Source organism: Tachyglossus aculeatus, chromosome 1 (assembly GCF_015852505.1).
Source record: "Tachyglossus aculeatus isolate mTacAcu1 chromosome 1, mTacAcu1.pri, whole genome shotgun sequence".
NCBI lineage: Eukaryota > Metazoa > Chordata > Mammalia > Monotremata > Tachyglossidae > Tachyglossus > Tachyglossus aculeatus.
In genome coordinates, this window is record NC_052066.1 from 149,107,442 (window position 1) to 149,134,880 (window position 27,439).

General features: G+C 50.9%; 1 protein-coding gene across 1 annotated transcript in view; it reads right to left on the reverse strand.

The window, feature by feature from the left end:
* Nucleotides 1-1,878: 1,878 nt before the first annotated feature.
* EVL (Enah/Vasp-like) overlaps nt 1,879-27,439 on the reverse strand; it is a 168,912-nt gene continuing 143,351 nt past the window's right edge. The window contains exons 4-14 of the mRNA XM_038743277.1: nt 27,035-27,098; nt 25,920-25,984; nt 21,004-21,233; nt 20,650-20,777; nt 19,844-19,904; nt 19,012-19,075; nt 18,050-18,116; nt 17,894-17,956; nt 13,842-13,908; nt 10,327-10,384; nt 1,879-2,398 (exon numbers count right to left, since the gene is read on the reverse strand). Coding sequence (XP_038599205.1) covers nt 2,361-2,398; nt 10,327-10,384; nt 13,842-13,908; nt 17,894-17,956; nt 18,050-18,116; nt 19,012-19,075; nt 19,844-19,904; nt 20,650-20,777; nt 21,004-21,233; nt 25,920-25,984; nt 27,035-27,098 — 905 coding nt within the window. The 3' untranslated portion in view covers nt 1,879-2,360. The remainder of the gene's footprint in view (nt 2,399-10,326; nt 10,385-13,841; nt 13,909-17,893; nt 17,957-18,049; nt 18,117-19,011; nt 19,076-19,843; nt 19,905-20,649; nt 20,778-21,003; nt 21,234-25,919; nt 25,985-27,034; nt 27,099-27,439) is intronic.

Sequence of the window (27,439 nt, forward strand, 5' to 3'; positions counted from 1 at the left end):
CTCACCATTTCCCCTGTGCCACCTGGCACCTGCCCTCACCCACTCTGACAGGCCCTGGGGGGAAAGGCTGAGCCCAAAGTGACCGGGGTGGGGGGAAGTGGGGGCTAGGGGGTGCACATGAGGGATTGGGGGGTCCTAGATTGCTAACCACTCTTTGGGGTGGGATCTGCTCTCAGATTTTTTGCCCTCCTTAGCCAACTCTAAATAACAGTGACATTCTTGTTTGGGTAGGACTAGCTCCAGATACTCCTCCTCTCAGGGTCACACCTGGAGAGCTTCCGGTACCCTTCCAGTCTTGACTCTGGGAGGGTCAAGCATACCCACTCCATTCCTAGCTTGGCCAGTGGCTAGTGAGTGGAAGGCAATCTGCTACAAGTCAAAACTCACCTGTGCTGGGCAGCAGCAGCAGCAGCAGCATGGGAGAGAGTCGAGGGTGGAGACTCAAGTTCACTGTGCAGAAGGAAGCAGTGGTAAACCACTTCAGTATTTTTACCAAGAAAACTCTAAGGATCCATTACCAGAACGATTGCAGATGGAGGTGGGGCGTTCTGGGAGAGATGGGTCCATGGCGTCATTCTGGGTTGGAGACTACTCAAAGACATAAGGCACAAGATATTAGGGGAGGTGAGATGCAGATAGGAGGAGCAATTAGGGAAGAAGAAGGGGGAAGCAAAGAGTGGGAAAATGGAGAGGAGGAAGGGGCAAGGGGAAGAGACTTTGCTCCTCTCCTTCCTATTCCTCCTGTTCCTCTTTCTCCTCTCCTTCCAACTTCTCCTGCTCCTCCTCATCCTCCACTTTCTCCTCAATGGTGGCAACAGCAGCTTCTATCATGGCTGCCACAACTGTGTGGTTCCATCCCATGCCCTGGATCCAGGGGCGGAACATGGGACAGGGCCGTAACAAAGTGCCACCAGCCCTCTCAGCTCAGGGTCTCCCAGAAAGGGGAGGAAAGGACTGCTCCCACTGCTCCTGGAACTCAGGGTGGCACCCCATGGGCCAGGCCAGCCCCCAGACCAGTCACCATGCCCTCTCATCATGGAGCCTTACTGGGGTGGATGCTGGCCCCAGGGCCCGGGTCAAAGAAGGACCTGATGCCAGGCTGACATCCCCCTATCGTTCCAGAGGTCCTGGGGTCACCAGAGGGTCAGGACCAATGGGGGAAATCCTCCCGTACCATCAAGACCAGCCTCGGTCCAACAACTCGTCAACACAGCTAGCCATAATAACAGTAGTGCACTTGGTGAGAGTGCCACATCAACTAGCTGCCCCTTTGGCTTCCATGACCTGCAGGTGCTCCAGGTAATCCCCAGGAAATGGAATTCACCAGGCCCTTGGAAAACGGCTGCCCTCATTTATTCACTTACTTTGGGGCCAAGTGGTCCCAAGGGCCAGATGAGAGAGAAGCAGCATGGCCTAGTGAAAAGAACATGGGTCTGGGAGTGAGTCAGAGGACCTGGGTTCTAATCCCGGCTCTGCCCCTTGTCTGCTATGTGATCTTGAGCAAGACACTTCTCTGTGCCTCAGTTCCCTTATCTGTAAAATGGGGATCAAACCCTACACCCCCTCAGCCCCCTGCTTCTTAGACTGGGCACTCCATGTGGGACAAGAACTGTGTCCAACTTGATTATCTTATATCTACCCCAGTGCTTAGAACAGCGCTTGGCACATAGTAAGCACTTAACAAGTACCATTAAATGAAGAGAAAGGCAGACCAGCCGGGGCCCTGTGGACAGTAAACAGTTTATTACCAATATGGACACAGATACTGTGGTACACTGATGTACCATTTGAATAGCGTGAGAACTCTGAAACAGCGGTCATTCAACAACGCTAAACGTCTCTGTTTCTCTGGTGATGCCACAATAAATGATTGATTGATTTTTTTTTTCTTTTTTGCTGCTGTTGTTGTTGGCAAGGGGGTCTTTAACATTGCGGACTACCAATAAAATTACTCTGAAGTCATCTATTAAAGCAAATGGCTCACGTGTCTTCTTACCTACTACTAAAAGAAACGGAATACATTTAAATAAGCAAATACAAAATACAAAAAAGCCAAACAACCCAATGTGCAATGTCAGATGGAATCTAAAAAATCCAGAAATTGAAAATCTTGATCTTTCCTTTCGGTTAAGACTTTTTAAATGATGCAAACCCAAGGCAGCGAGCTCCAGAGTGGGCCGAGTCTGCTAATAAAAAGGGCTGAAAGAACCGAGACAGCTCGGGTGTCTTCATTCGCCAGTCCGTGGGACCTTGGAATGCTCCAGGCCATCCGGGTTTCCGAGGATCTGGGATTGGGGGGTGGGGGAGGGTGGGGTCTTCTGAGGCCAGGCGAGGGCAGGGCGGAGGGAGGGACGCGGTCACTATGTCGTGCTGATCCGACTCAACTCCTGCCTGATGGCTGCAGAGACACAAGGGGCAGGAGACTCAGAAACACAGTTAGTGGCAGCACCAAATTGGAGCCTGGGCTAGTCCTTACGGGAGTGGCTGGGGCCAGAGGTGGCCCCATTCAGTAGCCCCCATAAGTTCCAGTGGCCCATAAGGGGCTACTGGAGGGAAATGCGAAGGGAGTTAGACAGCCATCCCTAGCCACAAAGATGGAGGTCCAGGAGGGCAGTCATCCCAAACTTCCCCCACATATCTTGATGCCCTTCCGTACATTCAACTCCCTTCTCAGGCTCCCGGTTCCTCCCCCTCCTCCTTCCCTCACCCACAACGATCTGGCCTCCTACTTCATTAATAAAATTAAATCCATCAGGTCCGACCTCCCCAAAGTCACTTCCCCCCCCTTCTCCAACCCCCCGGCTCTCAACACTCTCTGCTACTCTCCCATCCTTCCCAGCAGTATCCTCAGAGGAGCTCTCCTCCCTCCTCTCAAGTGCTACTCCGGCCACCTGTGCTTCAGACCCCATTCCCTCTCATCTCATGAAATCGCTCATTCCATCCCTTCTCCCCTCCTTAACTTCCATCTTCAACGGCTCACTCTCCACTGGTTCCTTCCCCTCTGCCTTCAAACATGCCCATGTCTCTCCCATCCTAAAAAAACCCTCTCTTGACCCCACTTCACCTTCTAGTTATAGCCCCATCTCCCTCCTACCATTCCTTTCCAAACTCCTTGAACGAGTTGTCTACATGCACTGCCTCGAATTCCTCAACACCAACTCTCTCCTCGACCCCCTCCAGTCTGGCTTCCGTCCCCTACGTTCCACGGAAACTGCCCTCTCAAAGGTCACCAATGACCTCCTGCTTGCCAAATCCAACGGCTCATACTCTGTCCTAATCCTCCTCGACCTCTCAGCTGCCTTCGACGCTGTGGACCACCCCCTTCTCCTCAACACGCTATCTGACCTTGGCTTCACAGACTCCGTCCTCTCCTGGTTCTCCTCTTATCTCTCCGGTCGTTTATTCTCAGTCTCTTTTGCAGGCTCCTCCTCCCCCTCCCATCCCCTTACTATGGGGGTTCCCCAAGGTTCAGTGCTTGGTCCCCTTCTGTTCTCGATCTACACGCACTCCCTTGGTGACCTCATTCACTCCCATAGCTTCAACTATCATCTCTACGCTGATGACACCCAGATCTACATCTCTGCCCTTCCTCTCTCCCCCTCCCTCCAGACTCGCATCTCCTCCTGCCTTCAGGACATCTCCATCTGGATGTCTGCCCGCCACCTAGAACTCAACATGTCCAAGACTGAACTCCTTGTCTTCCCTCCCAAACCCTGCCCTCTCCCTGACTTTCCCATCTCTGTTGACGGCACTACCATCCTTCCCGTCTCTCAAGCCCGCAACCTTGGTGTCATCCTCGACTCCGCTCTCTCATTCACCCCTCACATCCAAGCCGTCACCAAAATCTGCCAGTCTCAGCTCCGCAACATTGCCAAGATCCGCCCTTTCCTCTCCATCCAAACCGCTACCCTGCTCGTTCAAGCTCTCATCCTATCCCGTCTGGACTACTGCATCAGCCTTCTCTCTGATCTCCCATCCTCGTGTCTCTCCCCACTTCAATCCATACTTCATGCTGCTGCCTGGATTGTCTTTGTCCAGAAACGCTCTGGGCATGTTACTCCCTTCCTCAAAAATCTCCAGTGGCTACCAATCAATCTGCGCATCAGGCAGAAACTCCTCACCCTGGGCTTCAAGGCTGTCCATCACCTCGCCCCCTCCTACCTCACCTCCCTTCTCTCCTTCTCCAGCCCAGCCCGCACCCTCCGCTCCTCTGCCTCTGATCTCCTCACCGTACCTCGTTCTCGCCTGTCCCGCCATCGACCCCCGGCCCACGTCATCCCCCGGGCCTGGAATGCCCTTCCTCTACCCACCCGCCAAGCTAGCTCTCTTCCTCCCTTCAAGGCCCTACTGAGAGCTCACCTCCTCCAGGAGGCCTTCCCAGACTGAGCCCCTTCCTTCCTCTCCCCCTCGTCCCCCTCTCCATTCCCCCCATCTTACCTCCTCCCCTTCCCCACAGCAACTGTATATATGTATATATGTTTGTACATATTTATTACTCTATTTATTTTACTTGTACATATCTATTCTATTTATTTTATTTTGTTAGTATGTTTGGTTTTGTTCTCTGTCTCCCCCTTTTAGACTGTGAGCCCACTGTTGGGTAGGGACTGTCCCTATATGTTGCCAACTTGTACTTCCCAAGCGCTTAGTACAGTGCTCTGCACACAGTAAGCGCTCAATTAATACGATTGATGATGATGATGATGATGCCCTGGGGGAGGTAAAATGCTGGGTTGTGGATGGACCGTGGGAATCGTTCCAAGAATGAAGCTGTACAGGGTGCATGCTTTGCTCCATTGCTCAGTTTCCGGGTCCTGTCTGTGACTTTCTTGCTACTGCTGTGCACCTACCATTCCCTCTGCTGGCATGTTTACCTTCCTGCTCCTTTTCCTCCTCTTCCTCCACTTTATCAATCATCAACCCATCCTGGTTTTCCAATTCCCAGAGCCAACACAGTGCTCTGGCCTGCCCCTTCTCCAGCTTCCCCAGCCCGGTTTCCTCCGTGGCTACTTGTGTCTCTTAAAGTTCTGTTCCACAGACCCATGAGCATTTCTCCTAACTCAGTGCTTGGATCTCTCAGACACTGGTTCACCAAGTCCAGCGGGGCCGGAAAGGCCCTGCTTGTGGTTTGCCAGGTGAAAGCAGGTTTCCTGGGCTCCTGCTCTGCCTCCCACCCGTTAATTGTGGGGCGTCCCTCAAAGCTCGATTCTGGGACCCCTTCTATTCTGATCTATATCACTCCCTTGGAGAACTCATTTACTCCCATGGCTCCAACTACCTTCTCTATGCAGATGACTTCCACATCTACAGATCAGTGGCTCAATGGAAAGAGCACGGGCTTTGGAGTCAGAGGTCATGGGTTCAAATCCCTGCTCCACCAATTGTCAGCTGTGTGACCTTGGGCAAGCCACTTAACTTCTCTGGGCCTCAGCTACCTCATCTGTAAAATGGGGATTAAGACTGTGAGCCCCCCAGGGGACAACCTGATCACCTTGTAACCTCCCCAGCACTTAGAACAGTGCTCTGCACATAGTAAGCGCTTAATAAATACCATTAGTATTATTATCTACATTTCCAGCCCTGATCTCACTCCTTCTCCACATTCTCACATTTTCTCCAACCTTCAGGACATCTCTTCTCTGATGTCCTGCCAACACCTCAGACTTAACATGGCCAAAACAGAACTCATCTTCCCACCCCAAACCTGTCTCCACACAGTCTTTCCTATCACTGTAGACAATCCCACCACCTTGTCTGTCTCACAAGCCCATAATCTTGGCATTATCCCCGATTCATCTCTCACATTCAACCCACATATTCAATCTGTCTCCAAATCCTGTCTATCCTGCCTTCACACCATTGCTAAAATCCACCCTTTACTCTCCATTCACTTACCATATCCCATCTTGATACTGCATCAGCCTCTTTGCTGACCTCTCTGCCTCCCATCTCTCCCCTCCTGGGTCCATACTTCATTGCACTGCCCAAGTCATTTTTCTAAAAAAACTGTTCAGTCCATGCTTCAACAACCTCCAGGGGTTGCCCATCTACCTCCACAGCAAACAGGCACTCCTTACCACTGATTTTAAAGCATTCAATCACCTTGTCCCCTCCTCTCTTACCTTGCTGATTTCCTCATACAACCCAACACACTTAATTCGCTCCTCTACTGTCTACCTACTCACTGTACTCTGTTCCTGCTTATCTCGCTGCCAAATTTTGGCCCATGCCCTGCCTCTGGCTTGGAACTCCTTCCCCCTCCAAATACAACAGATCATCACTCTCTCCACCCTCGAAGTCTTATTAAAATCACAACTCCTCCAAGAGGTCTTCCCCAGTTTAGAACTCATTTCCTCTACTCCCTCACCCTTCTGCATTGCCCTTTACCCTTTAAGCACTTGATATTCACTCCACCCTCAATGCCATGGTACTTATGTACATGTTCATAATTTATTTTAATGTCGGTCTCCCCCTCTAGACTGTAAGCTCACTGTGGGCAGGGAACAGGTCTACCAACTCTGTTGTATTATACTCTCTCAAGCACTTAGTTCAGTGCACTGTACATGGTAAGTGCTCAGTAAACACCACTGAAAGCAGTCAACACTAGTCCCAGAGAGAGGAGCAGGGAAAAAAAGGGGTGCAGTCTGGCGGTAGCAGCAAGTCCAGGGCAGGGTGGGCAGGGAAGGACAAGAGGGTGACATTTGCATGTGCAAACATGATCTGTGCCTTAGTTCTCATTTTTCTGCCAACCCCTGGCCCCACATTATCTTAATGGGGATGGGCACTGCTGGGGACAGAGGACACCAGAGTTGGGTGTTGGGAAATCCTCAAACCACCGGTTGTTTACTTTTTTGATTGGAGTTGGTTTCACCTGATAATTCTGGATCCTCTCTGGGCTTTCTTTGCTTTACGACTCTTTTCTCTCTGTCTGTTAATGTGACTCTGGACTGGATTGGAGGTGGGGTGAGGGGTGTCATTCCTGACTGAGGCTAGGGCTAATGGCTAAGCAGAGTACTAGGGATGTTTTGGAGACTGCGGACCGAGTGGCCCAGCTCCTTCAGAGGGCCATGCGGGCATGGGAAAGATCAGTGGTATTCCTGGGAGATAATCCCTGCTGGTGGGGTGTCAGTTGGGTTCCCCCATGGCTGGTCGGGGTGGGGGGACCCTGGCTGGTGATTTTTTTTTCCTGTATCCTCTATGTCACATGGCCTAGTGGACAGAGCACATGCCTAGGAGTCAGAAGAACCTGGGTTCTAATCCCGGCTCCGTAACTTGTCTGCTATGTGATCTTGGGCAAGCCACTTAACTTCTCTGGGCCTCAGTGACCTCATCTGTAAAATGGGGATTAAGACTGTGAGCCCCATGTGGGACAACCTGATTACCTTGTATCAACCCCAGTGCTTAGAATAGTGCTTGGCACCTAGTAAATGCTTAACAAATACCATTATTATTATTATTATTATTATTATTATGGATGTGGGTTCTAATCCCTGATCTGCCACTTGTCTGTGAAGTGACCTTGGGTAAGTCACTTCACTTCTCTGTGCCTCATTTACCTCATCTGTAAAATGGGGATTAAGACTGTGAGCCCCTTGCAGGGCAGGGACTGTGTCCAACCTAATTACCTTGTAATGGTCTTTGCTAAGCACTTACTATGCACCAGGAACTGTTCTAAGCATTGGGGTAGATACAGGATAACTGGGTTGGACACAGTCCAACTTGAATATCAACTAAGTGCTTGTATCAACTCCGCACTTAGCAGAGTGCCCGGCACATAGTAAGCACTCAACAAATACTACAATTATTATTATTATCATTATTATGATTATTATTATATTCTGGGGCCTTGAGTGCGCTGGCCCATTCCCTCAAGAGCTAGCAACAGTTCCAGGCTTCCCCACAGGTGAATGTAGGGCTGCGTCAGGTAGAGCACTGTTGCTGGAACTGGACCTCCTGGGAGATGTGGTTTGGCCCCGGTTGAGGGTTAATCTGCAGCCATATTGGCTCTGGGGTAATAATAATAATAATAATAATGATAACATTTATTAAGCGCTTACTATGTGCAAAGCCCTAAGCGCTGGGGTGGTTACAAGGTGATCAGGTTGTCCCACAGGGGGCTCACAGTCTTAATCCCCATTTTACAGTTGCGGTAACTGAGGCACAGAGAATTTAAGTAATTTGCCCAAAGTCACACAGCTGATAGTTGGCAGAGCTGGGATTTGAACCCCTGACCTCTGACTCCAAAGCCCGTGCTCTTTCCACTGAGCCACGCTGGGGGTAGTGTGTCAAACAGTGCAAGGGGGACTAAAAGGGGTTCCCCCTTTTAGACTGTGAGCCCACTGTTGGGTAGGGACTGTCTCTATATGTTGCCAATTTGTACTTCCCAAGCGCTTAGTACAGTGCTCTGCACATAGTAAGCACTCAATAAATACGATTGATTGATTGATTGATTGACTGCTAGGGCAGAACAGAGGGCCAGGGGCTGAGCCTAGACCACCCCCAAAGAAGAAGCCACACCTGTTTCTTTGGGGATCTACCCTGGGCTCTCTGGGGGCCAAATGGGTTACCATCAGACCACAGACCCTGTCTGGAGAGATCAGGCCCAGACGATGTATCTTCATAACACTTCCAGAATCCCGCCCCTTCCTCTCCATCCAAACTATTGCCACATTGATTAACACAATTGTCATAGCCCGTTCGACTAGCGCATCAGCCTCCTCACTGATCTCCCTTCTTCCAGCCTCTCCACATTGCAGTCCATACTCCACCCTGCTGCCCAGATTACTTTTCTAAAAAATCATATTTGACAGATAACTGCTGTCCACATCTTCCAAGTCCTACTAAAATCACGTTTCCTCCAGGAAGCCTTCCCTGAATAACCACTCACCTCCCCAGTCGATTCAGCCTCCCTTTTGTGATGCCTACGCACTTGAGCCTATACCCCCTGAGCACTTTGACATCCACCCCATCGCCACCCCCCACAGCACTTAGGTACATATCCATATGCTCTGTTGTTTTCCTTGCGTACAACTTATTTTAGTGTCTGCTTCCCCGCTAGATTGTAAGCACCCTGAGGGCAGGGATCATTTCAAGTATTCTAATATTATTAAGAGAAGCAGTGTGGCTCAGTGGAAAGAGCCTGGGCTTTGGAGTCAGAGGTCATGGGTTCAAATCCCAGCTCCGCCAGTTGTCAGCTTTGTGACTTTGGGCAAGTCACTTAACTTCTCTGTGCCTCAGTTCCCTCATCTGTAAAATGGGGATTAAGACTGTGAGCCCCACATGAGACAATCTGATCACCTTGTATCCCCCCAGCGCTTAGAACAGTGCTTTGCACATAGAAAGCACTTAACAAATACCATCATTATTATTATTAACCCTATGGTACTCTCCCAAGTGCTCAATACAGTGCTCTGCACAGACTAAGTGCTTAATAAATTGGATGATTGATACAACTATGAATTAAATACTGTGAATTATTTATTTATATTAATGTCTGTTTCCCCTTCTACACTGTATGCTTATTATGGGTGGGGAAAGTGCCTACCAACTCTGTTGTAGCGTACCCTCCTAAGTGCTTAGTACAGTGCTCTGCACATAGTAAGGGCTCAGTGAGTACCAATGATTGATTGACTGACTGGGTTAGAGGGAAGACCCTTGGGGGCCAATGTCCTTCTCCTGTGCCCTGGCCTCTGGGCCTGGGTCAGATTGAAGCCGATGCCCACCCACTGGCACAGAGTACAAGGAAGGAACATAGCACCTGGAGCTCTTTGAGAGCCATCGGTGCTGAACTGAGAAAGCAGTTGCAGCCTAGTGGAAAGAGCACAGGTCTGGGAATCAGAGGACCTGAGTTCTAATCCCAGCTCTGCCAATTTCTTGCTGTGTGATCTTGGGTAAGTCACTTAACTGCTCTGTACCTCCGATTCTTCAACTGCAAAATGGGGACTAAATCCCTGTTCTCCCTCCTACTTAGAGTGTGAGTCCCATGCGGTACAGGGACTGTGTCCAACCTAATTAACATGCACCTACCCCAATGTTTAGAACAGTCTTTGACACATAGTGCTTAATCAATCAATCTTATTGAGCGCTTACTGTGTGCACAGCACTGTACTAAGTGTATGGGAGAATACAACATAATAATATAACAGACACATTCCCTGCTAAATACCATTAAAAGACCCCCCCCAACCCAAAAAGCAAAAAAACTGAGTGCATTGCCACAAAGTTAGAGAACTCAGGGGAGCCCCTGACAGTAGCATTGGGCAAGGGACAGAGGGAGGCCACTTCTCTCTGATGGGAGGCAGTCCCCATGCCTTTCTGGCTTCTTACCGTCAATAATCTCCTCTTTCACTTTGTGGAGCTCCCGGACCACTTCCTCCAAGATTTCCTGTGGGGACATGGTGGGAAATAGTTTCAGACTTTCTACTGTACTGCCATCCCCCTACCCTGCCCACCCCTCCCAAACCCACATTGTCCCCCAGAGTCACCACTCACTCCGGGAGGTCCAGGCCCCGCTCCCGGGGCAGGGGGGCCCCGTGGGCCCACTGGCCACCACAAAACTCATCAAGTGAAAAGAAATCTCTGGCCGTGAGTATCTGAACAGAGCAGGAGGCAGCCGGGTGTCCTATCTGATGGGGGGAGATGTCATAACGCGTTGACTGTGACTGGGCCTCGGCAGCCGTGCCTCTTCGGCTGTGAGGCCGTAGAATTTGTCTGAGACCTCCCTAGACTCCCCCCAGCTCCACCCCCTGTCCCCTCAAGTGCCTCCTAAACTCACCTTCTAATTTACCTCACTCTTGATTTTCCACTGCCAACTCCTCAACTCATATGGCTCTCCCAGCCTGGAATTCCCTCAACCATCAATCTGCCAGACCCCAGCTCTCCCCATATTCAAAGGTCCCTTAAAATATCACCTCCTCCAAGAAACCTATCCTGATTAATTCTCAACATCCTAATCATGTCACTTCAGTGGTCACTTACTAACTGCCCAAACTCAGCCTTTATGTTCATAAGTAAATTCCTTCCTATAATCATTTTTCCAGTTCTCTCATCCTGGCAGATTTGAGTTACTTTGTATCTTATTGTGTTCTTCCTCTTGCTCCCACAATCTGAAAATCTTTTTTGTCTCTCTCTCCTATTAGATTGTGCGCACTCCAAGGACAGGGGATATATGTTCTGCTTTTGTTATATCCGCCCAAGTGCTTAGCACAGTAATTTATCCTCAGTAGGTCAATAGCTACTATTAATCTATTGATCGATTGATCCTACCTGAGCCAGAGGAATAAGTAACTGCCAGCTCCCTTGGCAGTGTTGGGCTGCTACCTCCCCTTCCCCTCGGCTTGGGGAACTCCGGGAGCCGGTGGTTGGGGTCGCCAAGAGAAGGGACTGGGCTAAGGGGCTAGGAAATCTGATATTTTACCTGAAAATCAGGGAGTTGTGATGATGGCAGGATCCTGGATTAGGCCTTGAGGTTTTTTTATGGCATTTGTTAAGTGCTTACGATGTACCAGGTACTTTACTAAGCACTGGGGCAGATGCAAGCTAATCAGGTTGGATACAGTGTCTGTCCTACGGAGGGCACCCAGTCTTAATCGCCATTTTACAGATGAGGGAACTGAGGCACAGAGAACTCAAGTGACTTGCCCAAGGTCATACCGCAGACAAATGGCGGAGCTGGGATTTGAACCCAGGTCCTTCTGACCCCAGGCGCATGCTCTATCCACTAGGCCATGCTGCTTCTCCTTCGTTGTTCATGGTTCTACAAACGTTACCCCTGTCAAGTTCTGAAGCAATGGGTTCAGGGAGATTCCTGGTCAAAGGTCCAAATGGGTTACTAATGGGAATATTAAGGATGTAGAGGAGAAAGATAGGGACCTATCCTAACCATAATGGTGGATGTCCAGGAGGGCAACAAATCAATCATTCATATTTATTAAACTCCTACTAAGTGTAGAGCAATGTACCAAGCACTTAGGAAGCAGGAAGTGTAGAGACCCATTGGGCAGGAGACCGAGGTGCTAATCCCAGCCCCATCACTTGCCTGCTGTGTGACCTTGGGTAGGTCATTTAATTTAGCTGTACTTCAGTTACCATACCTGTAAAATGGGGATTAAATACCTATTCTCCCTCTGGTGGATGTCACTGGGTTAGGGACTGTGCCTGATCTGACAGAATTGCATCTACTTCACCATTTAGTACAATGCTTGGTAGCAATAAGTGCTTAAGAAATACCTCAATGATTATTAGTATTGCTATTATTAGAAGAGTGCAATAGGTAGTAGGTATGATCCCTGTCCTCAAGGATCTTACAGTTCAGCAAGAGAGGCACTTAGTAAAATTATTAAAAAGTGAGAGGAAGAAGAAAAAAGGATTATGTTCCCCTCTAGACTGTGGTAGGAAATGGGTCTGTTCCACTGTACTCTCCCAAGTGCTTAGTTACAGTGCTCTGCACACAGTAAGCCCTCAATAAATACAAGTGACTGACTGACTACGTACTGGCATTAGTGCTTAAATGATGGGGTATAAAGATCTGTACCCAGGTGCTAAGGAAGGTTGTGAGTATACAAATACTTCAGAGGTGCTGAAGTGGCAGTTAGAGGATAAAACAAGGGGGGATTAGAAAGTAAATGGGGAAGGCCACCTGGAGCTGTGATTTCAGGAAGGCTCTGAAGATGAGGTTGTGAAGAGGGAGGAAAAGGGGAGGGAGTAAGCAAAAGGCTGGAGGTGGGAGAGTCGAGAATGAGGCTCAGTGAGTAGGTTAATGTCCAAGCCCCGGTAACCACTGTTGAAAACAGAATCCTGGGCTGGATGGACCATGGGTTGGACCTAGTAGGGGCCTTGAGCACGGCCTGACGTTCTCATGGCCAGTGCCCTCCCTGTCCTGTATTTTTAATCCTGAGGAATGGACAGGCCTTGAACAGATTCCCATTAGAAATGGAAATCTCCAGCAGAAAAACCTTCTCCAAAAATACACTTTCTCCAGCCACCTAGACTCAAGTGATTCTCAAATGCCTTTATCCTGTGAACCCTCTCTGGGGCTGCCTCCTCCCCTTTCCCTTCCACCCCACCCAAAAATAGGGTTAGAACTCTCAGCTGGGGAGGAGGTGAGAGAGAAAGGAAGGATGGCCATTTAACCCACTTTGGAAGTGGTCAAATGGGGGTGGAAAGGAGGGGAGGGAGAGTTGAGGAATAAAAAATGCTGATGGGGTCGGGGGCAGGGTGGGGAGGGAAGATGGGGAGAACGAGGGATGGGGCATGGTAGGAGATCCCTGTTTTCCATTCTTGTCTATCCTGCCTTCAACCTCTTCTTGTTCATGCCCTTCATCCCACCTGGAACTTCCCTCTCCTTCACAGCCTCCAGTCCGCAGCTCTCCGCATTGTCAAATCCCCTTCTGACATCACATTTTCTCCAAGAGGCCAGCTCCAATTTATTTTTCTTCTTCCCAGGCTATGGCCATTTGCTTTTTGCCACCTCAGCACTCTTGTACCAACTACATACTTACAGTCACCTAGCACTTCTGTACACATCAACCCACCTAGGCTGGAAGCTGAAGGCCAGTATCGTGCCTACCTATCTACTGCATTCTTCCAGGGGCTTAGTACAGTGTGCTGCACACCGCAGGTGCTCAATAAATAAAGCGGATTGACTGACTGATTAAAGGGGAAGAGGGTGACCAGGAGGCTGGTGAGCTGGGAATGATCCGGGATAGAGGATTTGGTGCCCAGACCCCCAATTTGTGAAGCAGTGATTTGGTCTGAGTAGCGATCCTCCTTTCAAGTCCCCCACTAATGGAGGGAAAACAGTCCCCCAGTGTTCACCAGCAGAGAGAGAGACCCCAACTCACCTGTTTCATCCGGTCAAAATCTAAGGCGTCCATAGTCACGTCATTGCCACCAGTGACAGGTTTCATCCTGGGGATGGAACAGGGAAAGAATCAAAGAAAGGTCTTGCCCATCTCTTCTGTGATGCTGACGGAGTGGCATCATCATCGACCACTCTGCCCTGCCCCACCACCCTCCCCTCATCCCCTCCATGTGGGCCTCTCATGGAGTCTGGGAACCTAGGGCTCTTAAAACTTTCTCCTCCCCCTCAGCCTCGACTGCTCCCATGTTTCGCACCCCAAACCACAGGACAGGGTGGGGACCCAGTGACAGCAGGAGGTTATGGGAGAAACAGTACAATTCAAGTCCCTTTTCTAGGCCCTCAGATTACACCGGAGTGGAGAGAACTTGAAATGATACCGCTAGGGTGTGGGGCTGTGTGTTCTACTTTCTCATAGTTTCCTCTTTGCCCTTCCTCACCTTTTCCCTTCCCATCAGCACTAATCGGCTCTTCCCCACCCAACCCAACTAGCTCATTTTTTTTTTATGGTATTTGTTAGGCACATACGACTTGCCAGGCACCATACTAGCACTGGGGTAGAAACAAGATAATCGGGTTGGACACAGTTCCTGTCCCACATGGGGCTCACAGCTTTAATCTCCAATTTACAGATGAGATAACAGAGGCACAGAGAAATGAAGTGATTTGCCCAAGGTCACCCAGCAGACAAGTGGGAGTAGAACCTAGGTCTTTTCTGACTCCCAGAAACTTGCTCTACCCACTAGACCAGTGGCTAGTCCACTGGCTAGTCCAGTGGCTAGACAAGCAGCGTGGCTCAGCGGCAAGAGCCCGGGCTTGGGAGTCAGAGGTCGTGGGTTCTAATCCCGGCTCCACCACTTGTCAGCTGTGTGACTTGGGGCAAGTCACTTCACTTCTCCGGGCCTAAGTTCCCTCATCCGTAAAATGGGATGAAGACTGTGAGCCCCCCGTGGGGCAACCTGATCACCTTGTAACCTCCCCAGTGCTTAGAGCAGTGCTTTGCACATAGTAAGCACTTAGTAAATGCCATTATTATTATTATTGTTATTATTATGCCATGCCACTTTTCCATTTCATGCTTCCTCCCCAAGACCAGGGCTTCTCCTGCCCCAGCCTTCCCGAACGGCCAGAGCACACACACCCAGAAGATGTTTGGCCCTGGCTGGGATGTTAAGTCTCAAAAAGTGGGAAGGTGATGGTTGGGGAGATGAGGGCACCAAATCTCTCTGGAAAAGGAGAGGAGTTGGCCAGCTGCTCCCTGGTCCCAGATAGGGAGAAAGCATTGATTTTATTTATATCAGTGTCTGTCTCCCCTTCTAGACTGTATGCTCACTGTGGGCAGGGAATTTATCTATTTCATTCAATTGTATTTATTGAGCGCTTACTGTGTGCAGAGCACTGTACTAAGCGCTTGGGAAGTACAAGTCGGCAACATATAGAGACGGTCCCTACCCAACAGCGGGCTCACATTGTACTCTCACAAGTGCTTAGTACAGTGCTCTGCACACAGTAAGTGCTCAATAAATACGATGGGCTGACTGACTTTAGATCCCATAACCGTGCTTAGGTTTGCTGAGTCCGGCTCGTGCCTGGTTCTGTGGCTTTTGCCCTGGGTCAAGCCAGGGCACCAGTACAGCCGACAGGGTCTTGTTGGTGAGAGTGGTGAGGCAGTGGCTCCCCCTTGTGTGGGTTGCTCATATATATGTATATATGTTTGTACATATTTATTACTCTATTTATTTATTTTACTTGTACATATCTACTCTATTTTATTTTGTTAGTATGTTTGGTTTTGTTCTCCGTCTCCCCCTTTTAGACTGTGAGCCCACTGTTGGGTAGGGACTGTCTCTATATGTTGCCAACTTGTACTTCCCAAGTGCTTAGTACAGTGCTCTGCACACAGTAAGTGCTCAATAAATACTATTGATTGATTGATTGATTGATTGATCCCTCCCCAGTCTGGATGAGGTCATCCTGGAGGCAAGGGCCACAGAAAACAGGGGATCAGCCCCAGTGGCCACACGCCTGGTCTCTGGAGCCTGAACTGGCCCATGAGGGGCCTGGCTTCTTTGGGCTAGGGTTGGCATGTGTCTCTAAAGCAGCCCCATGCACTCTTCCCTCACTAGGCACTTACTTTCCTTTTGTCCCCCTTGCCAGGGCAGTCCAAACTGAAGGCACTGTCACCAGGCTTTCCTTTCCTTCCTTTTCCCCTGCTCCACCATCTTGTCGTCAATTGAGGCCCAGCTTGGGGCCGGGGTAGCCCCAACACACCAGAGGGCTGCCCTGACCCTGCAGCTCCAGGGGGCCCAGAGAAGCAGCGTGGCTCAGTGGAAGGAGCATGGGCTTGGGAGTCAGAGGTCATGGTTCTAATCCCGGCTCCACCACATGTCTGCTGTGTGACCTTGGGCAAGTCACTTAACTTCTCTGAGCTTCAGTTACCTCATCTGTAAAATGGGGATTAAGACTGTGAGCCCCACGTGGGACAACCTGATCACCTCGTATCCCCCCCAGCACTTAGAACAGTGTTTCGCACATAGTAAGTGCTTAACAAATGCTATCATTATTATTACATGGTGCTGTTGCATTCATTCATTCATTCAATCGCATTTATTGAGCGCTTACTGTGTGCACAGCACTGTACTAAGCGCTTGGGAAGTACAAGTTGGCAACATATAGAGACGGTCCCTACACAACAGCGGGCTCACAGTCTAGAAGGGGGAGACAGACAACAAAACAAAACATATTAACAAAATAAAATAAATGGAATAAATATGTACAAATAAAATAGAGTAATAAATACGTACAAACATATATCCATATGCTGTGCTGTGGGGAGGGGAAGGAGGTAAGGCGGGGGGATGGGGGAGAAGGGGGAAAGGAAGGGGGGCTCAGTCTGGGAAGGCCTCCTGGAGGAGGTGAGCTCTCAGTAGGGCTTTGAAGGGAGGAAGAGAGCTAGCTTGGCGCATGTGCAGAGGGAGGGCATTCCAGACCAGGGGGATGATGTGGGCCAGGGGTCAATGGTGGGACAGGTGAGAACAAGGCACAGTGAGAATGAGGCACAGTGAGGAGATTAGTGGCAGAGGAGTGGAGTGTGTGGGCTGGGCTGTGGAAGGAGAGAAGGGAGGTGAGGTAGGAGGGGGCGAGGTGATGGAGAGCCTTGAAGCCGAGGGTGAGGAGTTTTTGCCTGATGCATAGGTCGATTGGTAGCCACTGGAGATTTCTGAGGAGGGGAGAAACATGCCCAGAGCGTTTCTGCACAAAGACCATCCGGGCAGCGGCGTGAAGCATGGATTGAAGTGGGGAGAGACAGGAGGTTGGGAGATCGGAGAGGAGGCTGATGCAGGCCCAGTCAGGACAAGGGGCTTCCAGAATCTCCTTCCTTTGCCACCACGGGGCTCTAACTGGTGCTGAGCTGAGTGAGGAGCCATGAGGATTCACAAGGAGCCAGCTCAGAGACCAGCCCAGATGAAGCAGAGGAACCTGTGCATTTCAGCAGGAACCCTAACCACCCGTCTCACCCCCGGTCCCTGACCCCGGGCACCCCCCACCCAAACATCCTGCCCCGGGGTTCCCCACGCCATTAGTCCAGCAGGACCTGGTGGTGCAGCCCTCCACCCTCCTGGAAGCCTTTGGTGGCTGGACCCCAGGTTCATTCATTCATTCATTTATTAAACTGTATTCATTGAGCACTTACTGTGTGCAAAGCACTGTACTAAGCTCTTGGGAGAGTCACTCCTGAGACCTGAGCCTATGGTCTCACTTGGCCATGGGTGGCTGCAGGGTGGCATGCCAATGCCCTGGCCTTTCCAGCCCACTGTTTCCCATTCCCATCCCACCAGAGCGAGACTTCAGCCCCCTTACCCATCCCTCCAGTCCTGCTCCCTGTCCCCCACCCCCAGCTCCGCCACCCACTGCCGTGACAAGGGCCAGGGGGTGGGGGGAGTGATGAGTGGTGGGACAGGAGTGGAGGAGCACAGCGGCTGTCCCCCTGAGAACTCACAGACACAGGGAAGCCCCAGAGCCCCTGCTCATTACCTAGAGTGTGGCTGGGACTGTACGGGACTCTTAGCTTCCGGACTCTTCACCACAGACGGCGTTCTACAGCAATGGAATGAGACGACAAGTGAATGGCAGTCACCTTCCTGCCCCGGACCTCCCACTCCAGATACCCGCCCTGAGACACACACTCACCGAGAAAGTAGCGAGGACACTGGTTTCTCCACCGAGTTGCTTCTTTCCCAGGGTTTCTTCCCGGGGTCTGCCGGGAAAGGGACGGGGGGAGGAGGAAAAGTGTCTGTTTTGGGGGATTCCAGAGAGGCTTGCCTGCTGGCCTCCTCTGTGAGGGTGACCTCCCACTGGAGCCGTCAAGTGGATGCAGGATGTCATGGTGGATTTGGGTCGATGGGGCTGCTCCCCAGAGGGGGGACATTTTCCCCTCTGCCTGACCCCCTGGTCTCTGCCAGTCCTATTCAATGGTGAGCACCATTCTGTGGAGATAGACCGTGCTGGACCAGGCCAAGGTCACCCTAGGAATGTATGGTAAGCTGTGGGGAAGGACAATCCCTGGAGTATGTTAGAGGTGCTCAGGGAGATGGGAGTGGGGGTGTGACTGGGGGCTTTTTATAGTTCAGCTACAAAAACTTCCAGAGAACGAATGATCCATTTCCCATCTGGGCAGCCTGGGCAGACCAGTGCTTGCAGCAGGCCAGGGTTGGGGAAGGACTTGAGGGACCAGGTTCCTGGAATCCTCGAGCAGAGATTTATGCTTCGCCCACAGGACCGGTCCCTTGTTGAGACTCCTGCTTCTTCCCATCCTGTCTCCCCATTAGATTCAGGGGAAGGGAAGGACTTCCCTTCTGGCTGAGACACTCTGCCTCGAGACTCTCAGCTAATGCTATTCCTTGGGCCTGCAGTGCCCCCACATCTGTCCCCTCCCACACCCTAATGCGGCTGCCTCCTTTCAGAGCACAATCTCTCAGTGCCCCTCCCTCCCTGCAACTCAGGGACTCTGCCTCAAAGTAAAAAGAGAAACCAAGCAGTTTCCTCTCCTGGTAAGGAGCAGCAGGTGACCACCCCCAGAGCCACCGCCTCTTGTCCGTCCCTATGGCTCGCCACCCCCAGCCCTCTCCTCAAGCGACCATCTACTTTGATACCTGAAGAATTCTGTGTCTGGCTGGGTCCTCGAGTGATGGGGGACGGGGAGAGGCTAGCATCTTCCTGAAACAGAACAAAATGGAAGTGTGGTCAGTCCCCCCCCGCCCCCGAAACCATCTTGGGGCCAAGCCTACCCAAAAGGCCGGCTGCTTCTCAACCCAGTTCTGATCAAAAAGGCATCAGTTTGGCTTGCCAGTTTGGGGCAGAGGTAGGAATTTTGATAGCTGGCTTTGAGCTCCCTGGGGGTGAAGGGAGAAGGAGGTGAGGGAGGTGGTGGAGATGCTTTCTCGAGAGATTTTTGAGGAAGGACAGTAGGCAGTGATTTGCTCGGAATGGTTCGAGTATCGGCCATCCTGGAGGCAGGGGGTTGGAGTATATGAGCTTCCCAGCCCCTGCTCCCGGGGTCTGAGCTAGCATGAAGTCACCCTGTCTCAAGCAAAACGTCTCCTATCTTCTGTACCACCCCTGTGCTTCCCTAACAGCCTTCTGGGCCTCCCCAAGTACCTGCTGTTGCAAAGTTTCACCCTTCCAGGAACCGCTAAGATTACATTCCATGCTCCCTGTCGGCCCCTGAACTGACGAAAGGCCCTTTCATATTGAATAGGGCCAGGACAGGGCCTGTTCTACCAATGTTGAGAATGAAGACTTCAGGGTCTGGTTCTGACTCCCTCCCAAGAGGGATTGGGTGTGTGTGTGTGTGTGTGTGTGTGTGTGTGTGTGTGTGTGGGTGTGGGTGTGTGTGTGTGGGGTGTGTGTGTGTGTGGGGGTGTGTGTGTCTGCAGACCCCTGGAATCCCACCCAGGCCATTGGGGAGGGGCAGACGGTGCTTACGTTTTGGCTTTCATCTTCCTTTTTCTCGGCAGGCTTGTCCGTCTGGGACGCTGCTTTTCTCCTAAGCACGGGGGAGATAGGGCATGGGTCAATCTGGCTGCCGGCCTCTTGTTCCAGCCCCTGTTTCCTCAGAAACTGTCACCTGGACAAGAAAATCCCAGCCCTTCTGGGCTTGGTGGCTTTGAGTGCCCTGAGGTGGGTGCCGGGGGGGGGCCCTTCCCACAGCCCCAGCTCTGGCCCAGCTCCAGATCCATGACCAAGTGAAGGAATGGGGTGGACGAGCCAGCTGGTCCCCTTCCCCATCCCCCAGACACGTGTGGCTCTCTGGACCTGTTCCTTGTATTTGCAACATGGCAAGATTCTCATGCCCTGAAAGAATGGTGCTTTGACTTTCCCAAGGAGCTTTCCCATTGTTTGTCTCACTTTGTCCTTCCAAGATCCCTGTGAGGGAGGGAGAACCTTATCCACATTTCACAGATGGGGAAATTGAGGCTCAGGGAAGTTAAGTAACTTGTTCAACAGGACCACACAGCAGGGAAAGCTGGGACTACAGTCTGGGTCCTCTGACCCCCAGGCCACTGGAACACTGAAAGCCGCTGCTCTGCCGACCCCCACTCCAGGGTGTGAACGGTGTCCCTGGGTGGCTAAGTTCAGATTGCCCCAGTTTTAGGAGAACACGGGGAGAATTTGGAACCTGCCCCCTGGTTTGGGCCTCTCTCGAAAGGGGGAAGGCGGGGCTTGGAGAGGGATGGGGAATGAGCCCTATCAGTGCCCCAACCACCAGCTTTAGGCGTGGGTATACAAACCTCTTTGCCAGTAATTTGTTCATTTCTTCCATGAGTCCACCGCTGCCACCACCACCACCGCTACTCGTCCGACTGGCATCAGTCTTCGGGACCCCGCTGGGGCTGGATCCTCCAGACCCATCTTCTGGCTTTAAGACAGAGCCCCCCACCCCCAGGCCTGGTTACAAGAGGAACTCTTGGGAGCTGGGGCCTGGGGAGCTCCAGCAGTAGCCGCCAGAAAGAGAGGCTCCCTCCCAGGAACCACCAAATGGGAACGTGGCACCCGAAGCGGGGCTGTTTCTGTGACAGACGGGCACCCCTCCCGTCCCCTCCAGCTGCTCCCCGAGTCCCAGCTCCCTGACCCAGGATGCTCACCCGCTGGACCCTCCTCAGTTTGGCACCGGCCAAGGCCGCAGCAAGCCCCGACACGGAGCAGTCATCCAGGCCCACCCCCAGGCTTCCTCCGGCTGGCAGCGGGGGTGGGGGTGGCGGCGCAGCTCCCATGGGTGGAGGGGGCACTGGTGGGGGCGGCGGGGGCGGGGGTCCACTGGAGCAGGCGGGTGTGGGGGCTGCCGATGAGGGATGCCCCAGTGGGAGGGTGGGACCTGGAACACAAAGGAGGCAGGGACGTGGTTTCTGTGGCCCCTGGGGTGTGTAGGGATGGGAAGAAATGAGATGGGATGGCATGGGGTGGGGCAGCCACATCCGGCTTCCGGTGTCCCCAGGTGTGGCCAAGGTGGGCCGAGGGACCCCAGCGCAGAGGAAATGGGGGAGTGCCACATGCCTAGGCCACCTTCTGGCATGTGGCCACCCGGTATTCCCGCAGGCTCCTTCGGCCCACTCCCTGCCTTGGCTGGGGCCAGGTACGTCATCCTCCTGCTTCCCGCAGCCTTCTGGAAGGAAGCACTCAGCCATCATGGGAAAGGGCAGAGCAGTGCTAAGCACTGCCATTCGCCCCACGGGGGCTGCACTGGGAGTCACATTGGCTGGCTCATCTTCATTCTAAATAGGGAAAGGTTTGGGAGTCCTGGCCGAGATGGGTCGGGGAGTCTTCCTCGAGCTCCCTGAGGGCAGGAACTGTGTCTTTCATCTCCACTGTACTCTCCCAAGCCCCGCAGTATATGCCTAGTACATCATTCACCAACACGGCACCCTGTACCCAGTCAGGGCCCACTACAGAGTTCTGTGCACAGTAGGTGTTCAGTAAATACTATTCACTGTTTGGTTGACTGTCCCCCACCTTGATTCAGACATTCTGCGAACATCTCCCCTGTCCCCGAAGAGCTTCGATGGTTTCCATTCCTCTCCACATCAAGCAGAAAGTCCTGACCATCATCGACTTTAAGGCGCTCGATCAGCTCTCCCCCTCCTACCTCTCCTCATTCCTCTCCCACCATTTCTCAGCTCGCACACTTCGCTCTCTTCAAGCCAACCTACTCACCATGCCTCGTTCTCTTCTCTGCCTACACCAACCTCTGGCTCATGCCCTCCCTCCTGCCTGGGGCTCCCTCCCTCTTCACCTTTGCCAGTCCACCATTATCCCCATTCCCCAAAGCCCTTCTGAAATCATATCTCCTTCAGGAGGACTTCCTGGATTGAGTTCTAATTTCCCCATCTTATATCCTCCCAACGGTCAATTGAGCACCTCCTCATTTCAGAAACATTTGGTTACTCCCATCACCCCTTAAGCACCATAAACATATGTTTATACTCTCTTACTTCCTCCTACTTGTAATTTATTTTCGTGTTTGTCTCTCTTGCTAGAGTCTAAGGTTCTTGAGGTCAGGGATTGTGTCTACGTTCTCTATTGCTCTCTCCCAACTATAGTGCTCTACTCTGAATAAACCCTCAATAAAACCCTTGGAGCAACGCAGGCTAGTGGAAAGAGGATGGGTTGGAGTCAGAGGACCTGGTTTCTAATCTCGGTTCGGCCACCTACCTGTTGCGTGATCTTGCGTAAGTCATTTCACTTCTCTGTGCCCCAGTTCACTCATTTGCAAAATGGGGATTCAAATCTCACTCTCATCTTACTTAGACTGTGAGTCCCAGGTGGAATCTGATTATCTTGTCTTTAACCCAGCACTTAGCACAGTGGTTGGCAAATGGTAATTATTATTATTATTATAATATATTATTACAGTGTACCACAACGTGGCTCAGGTAGAAAGAGCCCGGGCTTGGGAGTCAGAGATCACGGGTTCTAATCCCGACTCCACCACTTGTCAGCTGTGTGACTTTGGGCAAGTCACTTCACTTCTCTGTGCCTCAATTCCCTCATCTGTTAAATGGGGATGAAGACTGTGAGCCCCACATGGGACAACCTGATCACCTTGTATCCCCCCCATGCTTAGAACAGTGCTTCGCACATAGTAACTGCTTAACAAATGCCATAATAATAATAATTATTATTATTATTATTATTATCATCATTATCATTATTGCTCTTATTAAAATAGAGAAGCAGTATGGCCTTAAAGAAGCAGCATGGCCCAGACCTGGGAGTCAGAGGACCTGGATTCTAATCCTGAATCTGCCAACTTCTGGCTGTGTGACCTTGAACAGGTTGCTTAACTTCTCTGGGACTCACTTTCCTCAACTGTAAAATGGGGATTAAATCTTTCTTCCTCCAATTTAGACTGTGCACCCCATGTGGGACAGGGACTGTATCCAATTTGGTAAACTTGTATCTACCCCAGTGCTTAAAACAGTGCTTGATACCTATGTTGAGCAGTTAACAAATACCATTATGGGCAGGAAACATGTCTGCTAATTCTGTTGTATTGTACTCACCCAAGCACTTTGTACAGTGCTCTGCACATAGTTATCCCTCAAAAAAATGCATTGATTGATTGATTAATTTTAAAAAGTAAACAAAACAGTGACTGACTGAATGGGAAGTTCTTACTGCGAGTCTCCTGCTTTGACAAATTGGACTCTCGGGTAGAAGAAAGTTTTGCTACTGAGTTTGGGACTAGAGAGACAGCGAGAGACTGAAGTGCTAACTGAGGCCTAAGGTGGCAGCAGTAGTAGTTGAAGCAGTACTAATTATTAGTGTTCACTGGCTGCAACTCACTGCAAAGTGACATGCTTCCCGCTCCCCAGGAGCTTAGGGAAGACAGGATTCAACAGTATTTAGTTGTGTCTTCTGAGTGCAAAGTCCTGTAATAAAAATAATTCTGATATTTCTTAAGCACTTACTATGAGCCCAACACTCTACTACACACTGGGATAGACACAAGATAATCAGTTTGAACACAGACTCTGTCCTGCGGGGGCTCACAGTCTAAGGAGGAAGGAGAACAGGTATTTAATCACCACGTTACAGAGCAGGAAACAGAGGCACAGAGAAGTGAAGTGGTTTGCCCAAGGTCATACAACAGGCAAGTGATGGAGCCAGAATTTGAATCTGGGTTCCCTGATTCCCAGGCCTGTGCTCTTTCCACTAGGCTACGTTGCTTGCTCTTGGAAGATATAACAAAAGCAAGACAAATAATCCCTGCCCTCAACGAGTTTACAATCTAATGCACAGAAGTGTTTCCGCTACCACAGTTAGGAGGAGACTCCTTGTGGGAAGGGAACATGTACTCTCCCAAGTGCTTAGTAGAGTGCCCTACACAATAAATATCACCGATTAATCAATCGACTGGTTGAGACTGGCAGTGGAAACTGGGATAAGATGGGTTTATCATCTGGGTAGAAAACCATTGAGCATGAAAGAAAATAAAGAGACTACACCAGTTACACCCCAAGGAGAGAAACTAGACAAAGCAATTAAGGAAGAGGAGAGTCTAAGCTGTAAGAAGTAGAGCATCAATTAATCATTTAATGGTATTTATTGAGTGCTTAACTGTGCACAGAACACTGTACTAAATGCTTGGGAGAAGAAAATATAATATAGTTGGTAGAAGTGTTTCCTGACCCTAGTGAGCTCCAAAATGGGGGTTTTCTCTCCTGTCTGAAAGGACCCCAGGATTCAGAACTCCTCTTGCTTCAGCTACAACCCTGTGGTCCCCTTAGCTGGTTACAATCTGTTTTCTCTTCAGCATTGCTCCTGACTCAGGATCAGGTCTGCTACTTTGGCTCTGTAGACAGAGTCACATTTTGGAACCCAGGGACAGAGGTGACAGTCCAACAGTTCACTATGCAGAGTGTAATCATAAATAACCATTCAGGCAGCACTGCTGTACTTTCCAAAGAGCTTTCATATCACATACACTTTTATCCTTATAGTATTTTTGTGAGGTAGGGAGAGGAAGGCATTTTTGGCCCCATTTTATAGGTGAGAGAACTGAGACTCACAATTACCCAACAGGCTAGTGGCAGAACTGGGATTACAACCAGGACTCCTGGTTTCCAGGCCCATCCTTTTTTCAGTAGGCCACGTGGATGCCTATAATGGCCCAGTAAAAAGAGAACGGGCCTATGAGTCCGAGGACCTGGATTCTAATCCCAGCTCCACCACTTGTCTGTGTGTGACCTTGGGCCAGCCACTAAACTGCTCTGTGCCTCAGTTTCCTCATCTCTAAAATGGGGTTTCAATACCCATTCTTCCTCCCTCTTAAACTTTGAGCCCCATGTGGGACAGGGACTGTGTCCAACCTGATTATCTTGCATCTCCCCCAGAGATTAGTGCAGTTCTTAGCATAAAGTAACCCTTAACAAATATCTCAGCTGCTTATTATTATTAACCAATGGCTGGGAATGACTTTTTATGACATTTCAGCCTGCTAGCAGACATCCCTTAAGTTAGTAAATGAGTCAGTTCATTTTCCCACACTGTTTTCAGTGATAAGGGCCCGGGTCATGAAGAGTTCAGTATTCAAAGGACCTGGGGTTTTATGTGCAACAGGGCAGCAGTTTACTGCTGTTTTTCCAGAAGGCTGAAGCCTTCTGCCTTCCACCAAGGCACTGACCCAAACAACCCCGCTGGCACAAAGGGGCAACTCACAACCGAAGGGGTCAGGTCCGCTCTACCTTTCAGCCCGCCCCCTCCCCGTCCCATGACCCTCTTGCCCACAAGCTCACAGAATCTTCACCTGTGAAGTCCTACCTTCCTCTTCACCTCACGATTCCAAAGCCAAAGGTCGAACAGCTTCTGCCAGCTAGATGGGGTGTCTTTTGTCCGAACGACTTGTGAAAAATATGTCAAAGCCAGAACAGTCTCTACCCCGCTTGTCTCACCCCCCGTTCAAGCCCGTAACAAGGAAGCGAAGGGCTGATGTGATGCTGGGGACCTGGACTGGGTTGGGGGTGGGGGATGCAGGCGAGGGTCACACACCTGCAGTACTTACCTGTGGTTGAGGTTCTTCTCTCCAGTGATTCCTGACGCTGCTGCTGCTGTTGCTCCATCACCTGCCTATGGAGGGCAGAGCTGTAGCTTCGTTCCCTCCTCCCCCCATCCCATCCCTCCCACCCCCACACAACACCCCGGTCCGCTCGCCAACCAAAAATTGGGACTGTTGGTCCTGGTGAGCTGTGTGTCCCGCCACAGAGACCCGAGGATCAAGGCCTCCGGAAACAACCTGACATCCGAGCCCTCTCTCCGCAGAGGCTCCCAATGGGAAACCAAGTGCCGGCGTGTTTAGGGGGTCCTGATGGCCGGCAGACCACTTCCGGGGAAACTTCCTCATGGGAAAGTCAGTCCACACGTGGAACCATATCAGTATTTCTCCTGAGACTTTTTACCTTGCCCTTGACCTCAGCAAGGGCTGTGGAAATTCATTAAAAATCAACTTTTCAGGACACGTTAATCAGGTCTCTCCATCCTGGAGGGCAGTTCTGGCCAGAATGGAGGGCGAGGAAGCAGTACGACTGAATTCAACCTGCCCGGGCCCTGAAGCATATACTGCAGTTGTCGATAAGATAAATCCTTTGGCCGAGCGTGACCCTTCTCTACATATTCTCCTATTCGCCAGCTAGGCCCAGGGACCACTCTGACTGGGAAATGAATACATATTGCAAAATGAATGCTCCCTTGAAATCATCTTAAACCAACCACAAAGGTAGAAATGATTTAGTTAGCTACACTAACTACCTTTCGTTCAAGGCCTCGACAGAGTGCCACGGATGAGATTTTGCAGATACCCTACTAGAGGGCTTCGGCTCCTAGACACCACATACAAGGCCTTAAGGGTGGCAAACTTCCCCTTGGTGCCCCTTGGATTTAGCCAAGGGATCAGAAAACAGCAATAACTTCTAGGTCCTCTCAAATTTAAGTGGTGAAGCATGATGTAACCTGGAAAGCTGCAGGGTACGAGGCCGGTGGGCTCCCAGGAATGTGAACTGGGAGTTGCTCTTGGTCGGCCCATTGGGTAGGCGGGGTGGATCCCCCTCGCTCACAAGTGATGGGACATTCGGACCCGAAATCTGCTGCCACCAGCCCGTGGGCCAGGGCTGTGGTCGTTACCTTCTCTGCACTTCCATTTCATCGGGAGAGGGCCCATTCTGCACCTGGCGCTGGGTGGGAGGGCCTGTGGGACAGGAAACACAAAGAGACGCTGAATGGTGAACCATGTGAACAGGAAACAGATTCACTGAGGGAACTTATCAATCAATTTATCCGTTGTATTTATTGGGCACTTGCTGTATGCAGGGCACTTTACTAAGCACTCGGGAGGGTACAACACAACAGTATAATAGAAACATTCTCAGCCCACGACAATCTACAGTCTAGAGGAAGAACCAAGGTGCTAGGCTAAGAGAAATTCACCCCCCAACATTTTCCGCCAATGCTCTCTCAGACACAGGAAGTTCTCAGTCTTCCGTGAACTCTCGTCCCAGGTGTGACACTCCCTTTTGGCATCCTTAGTGA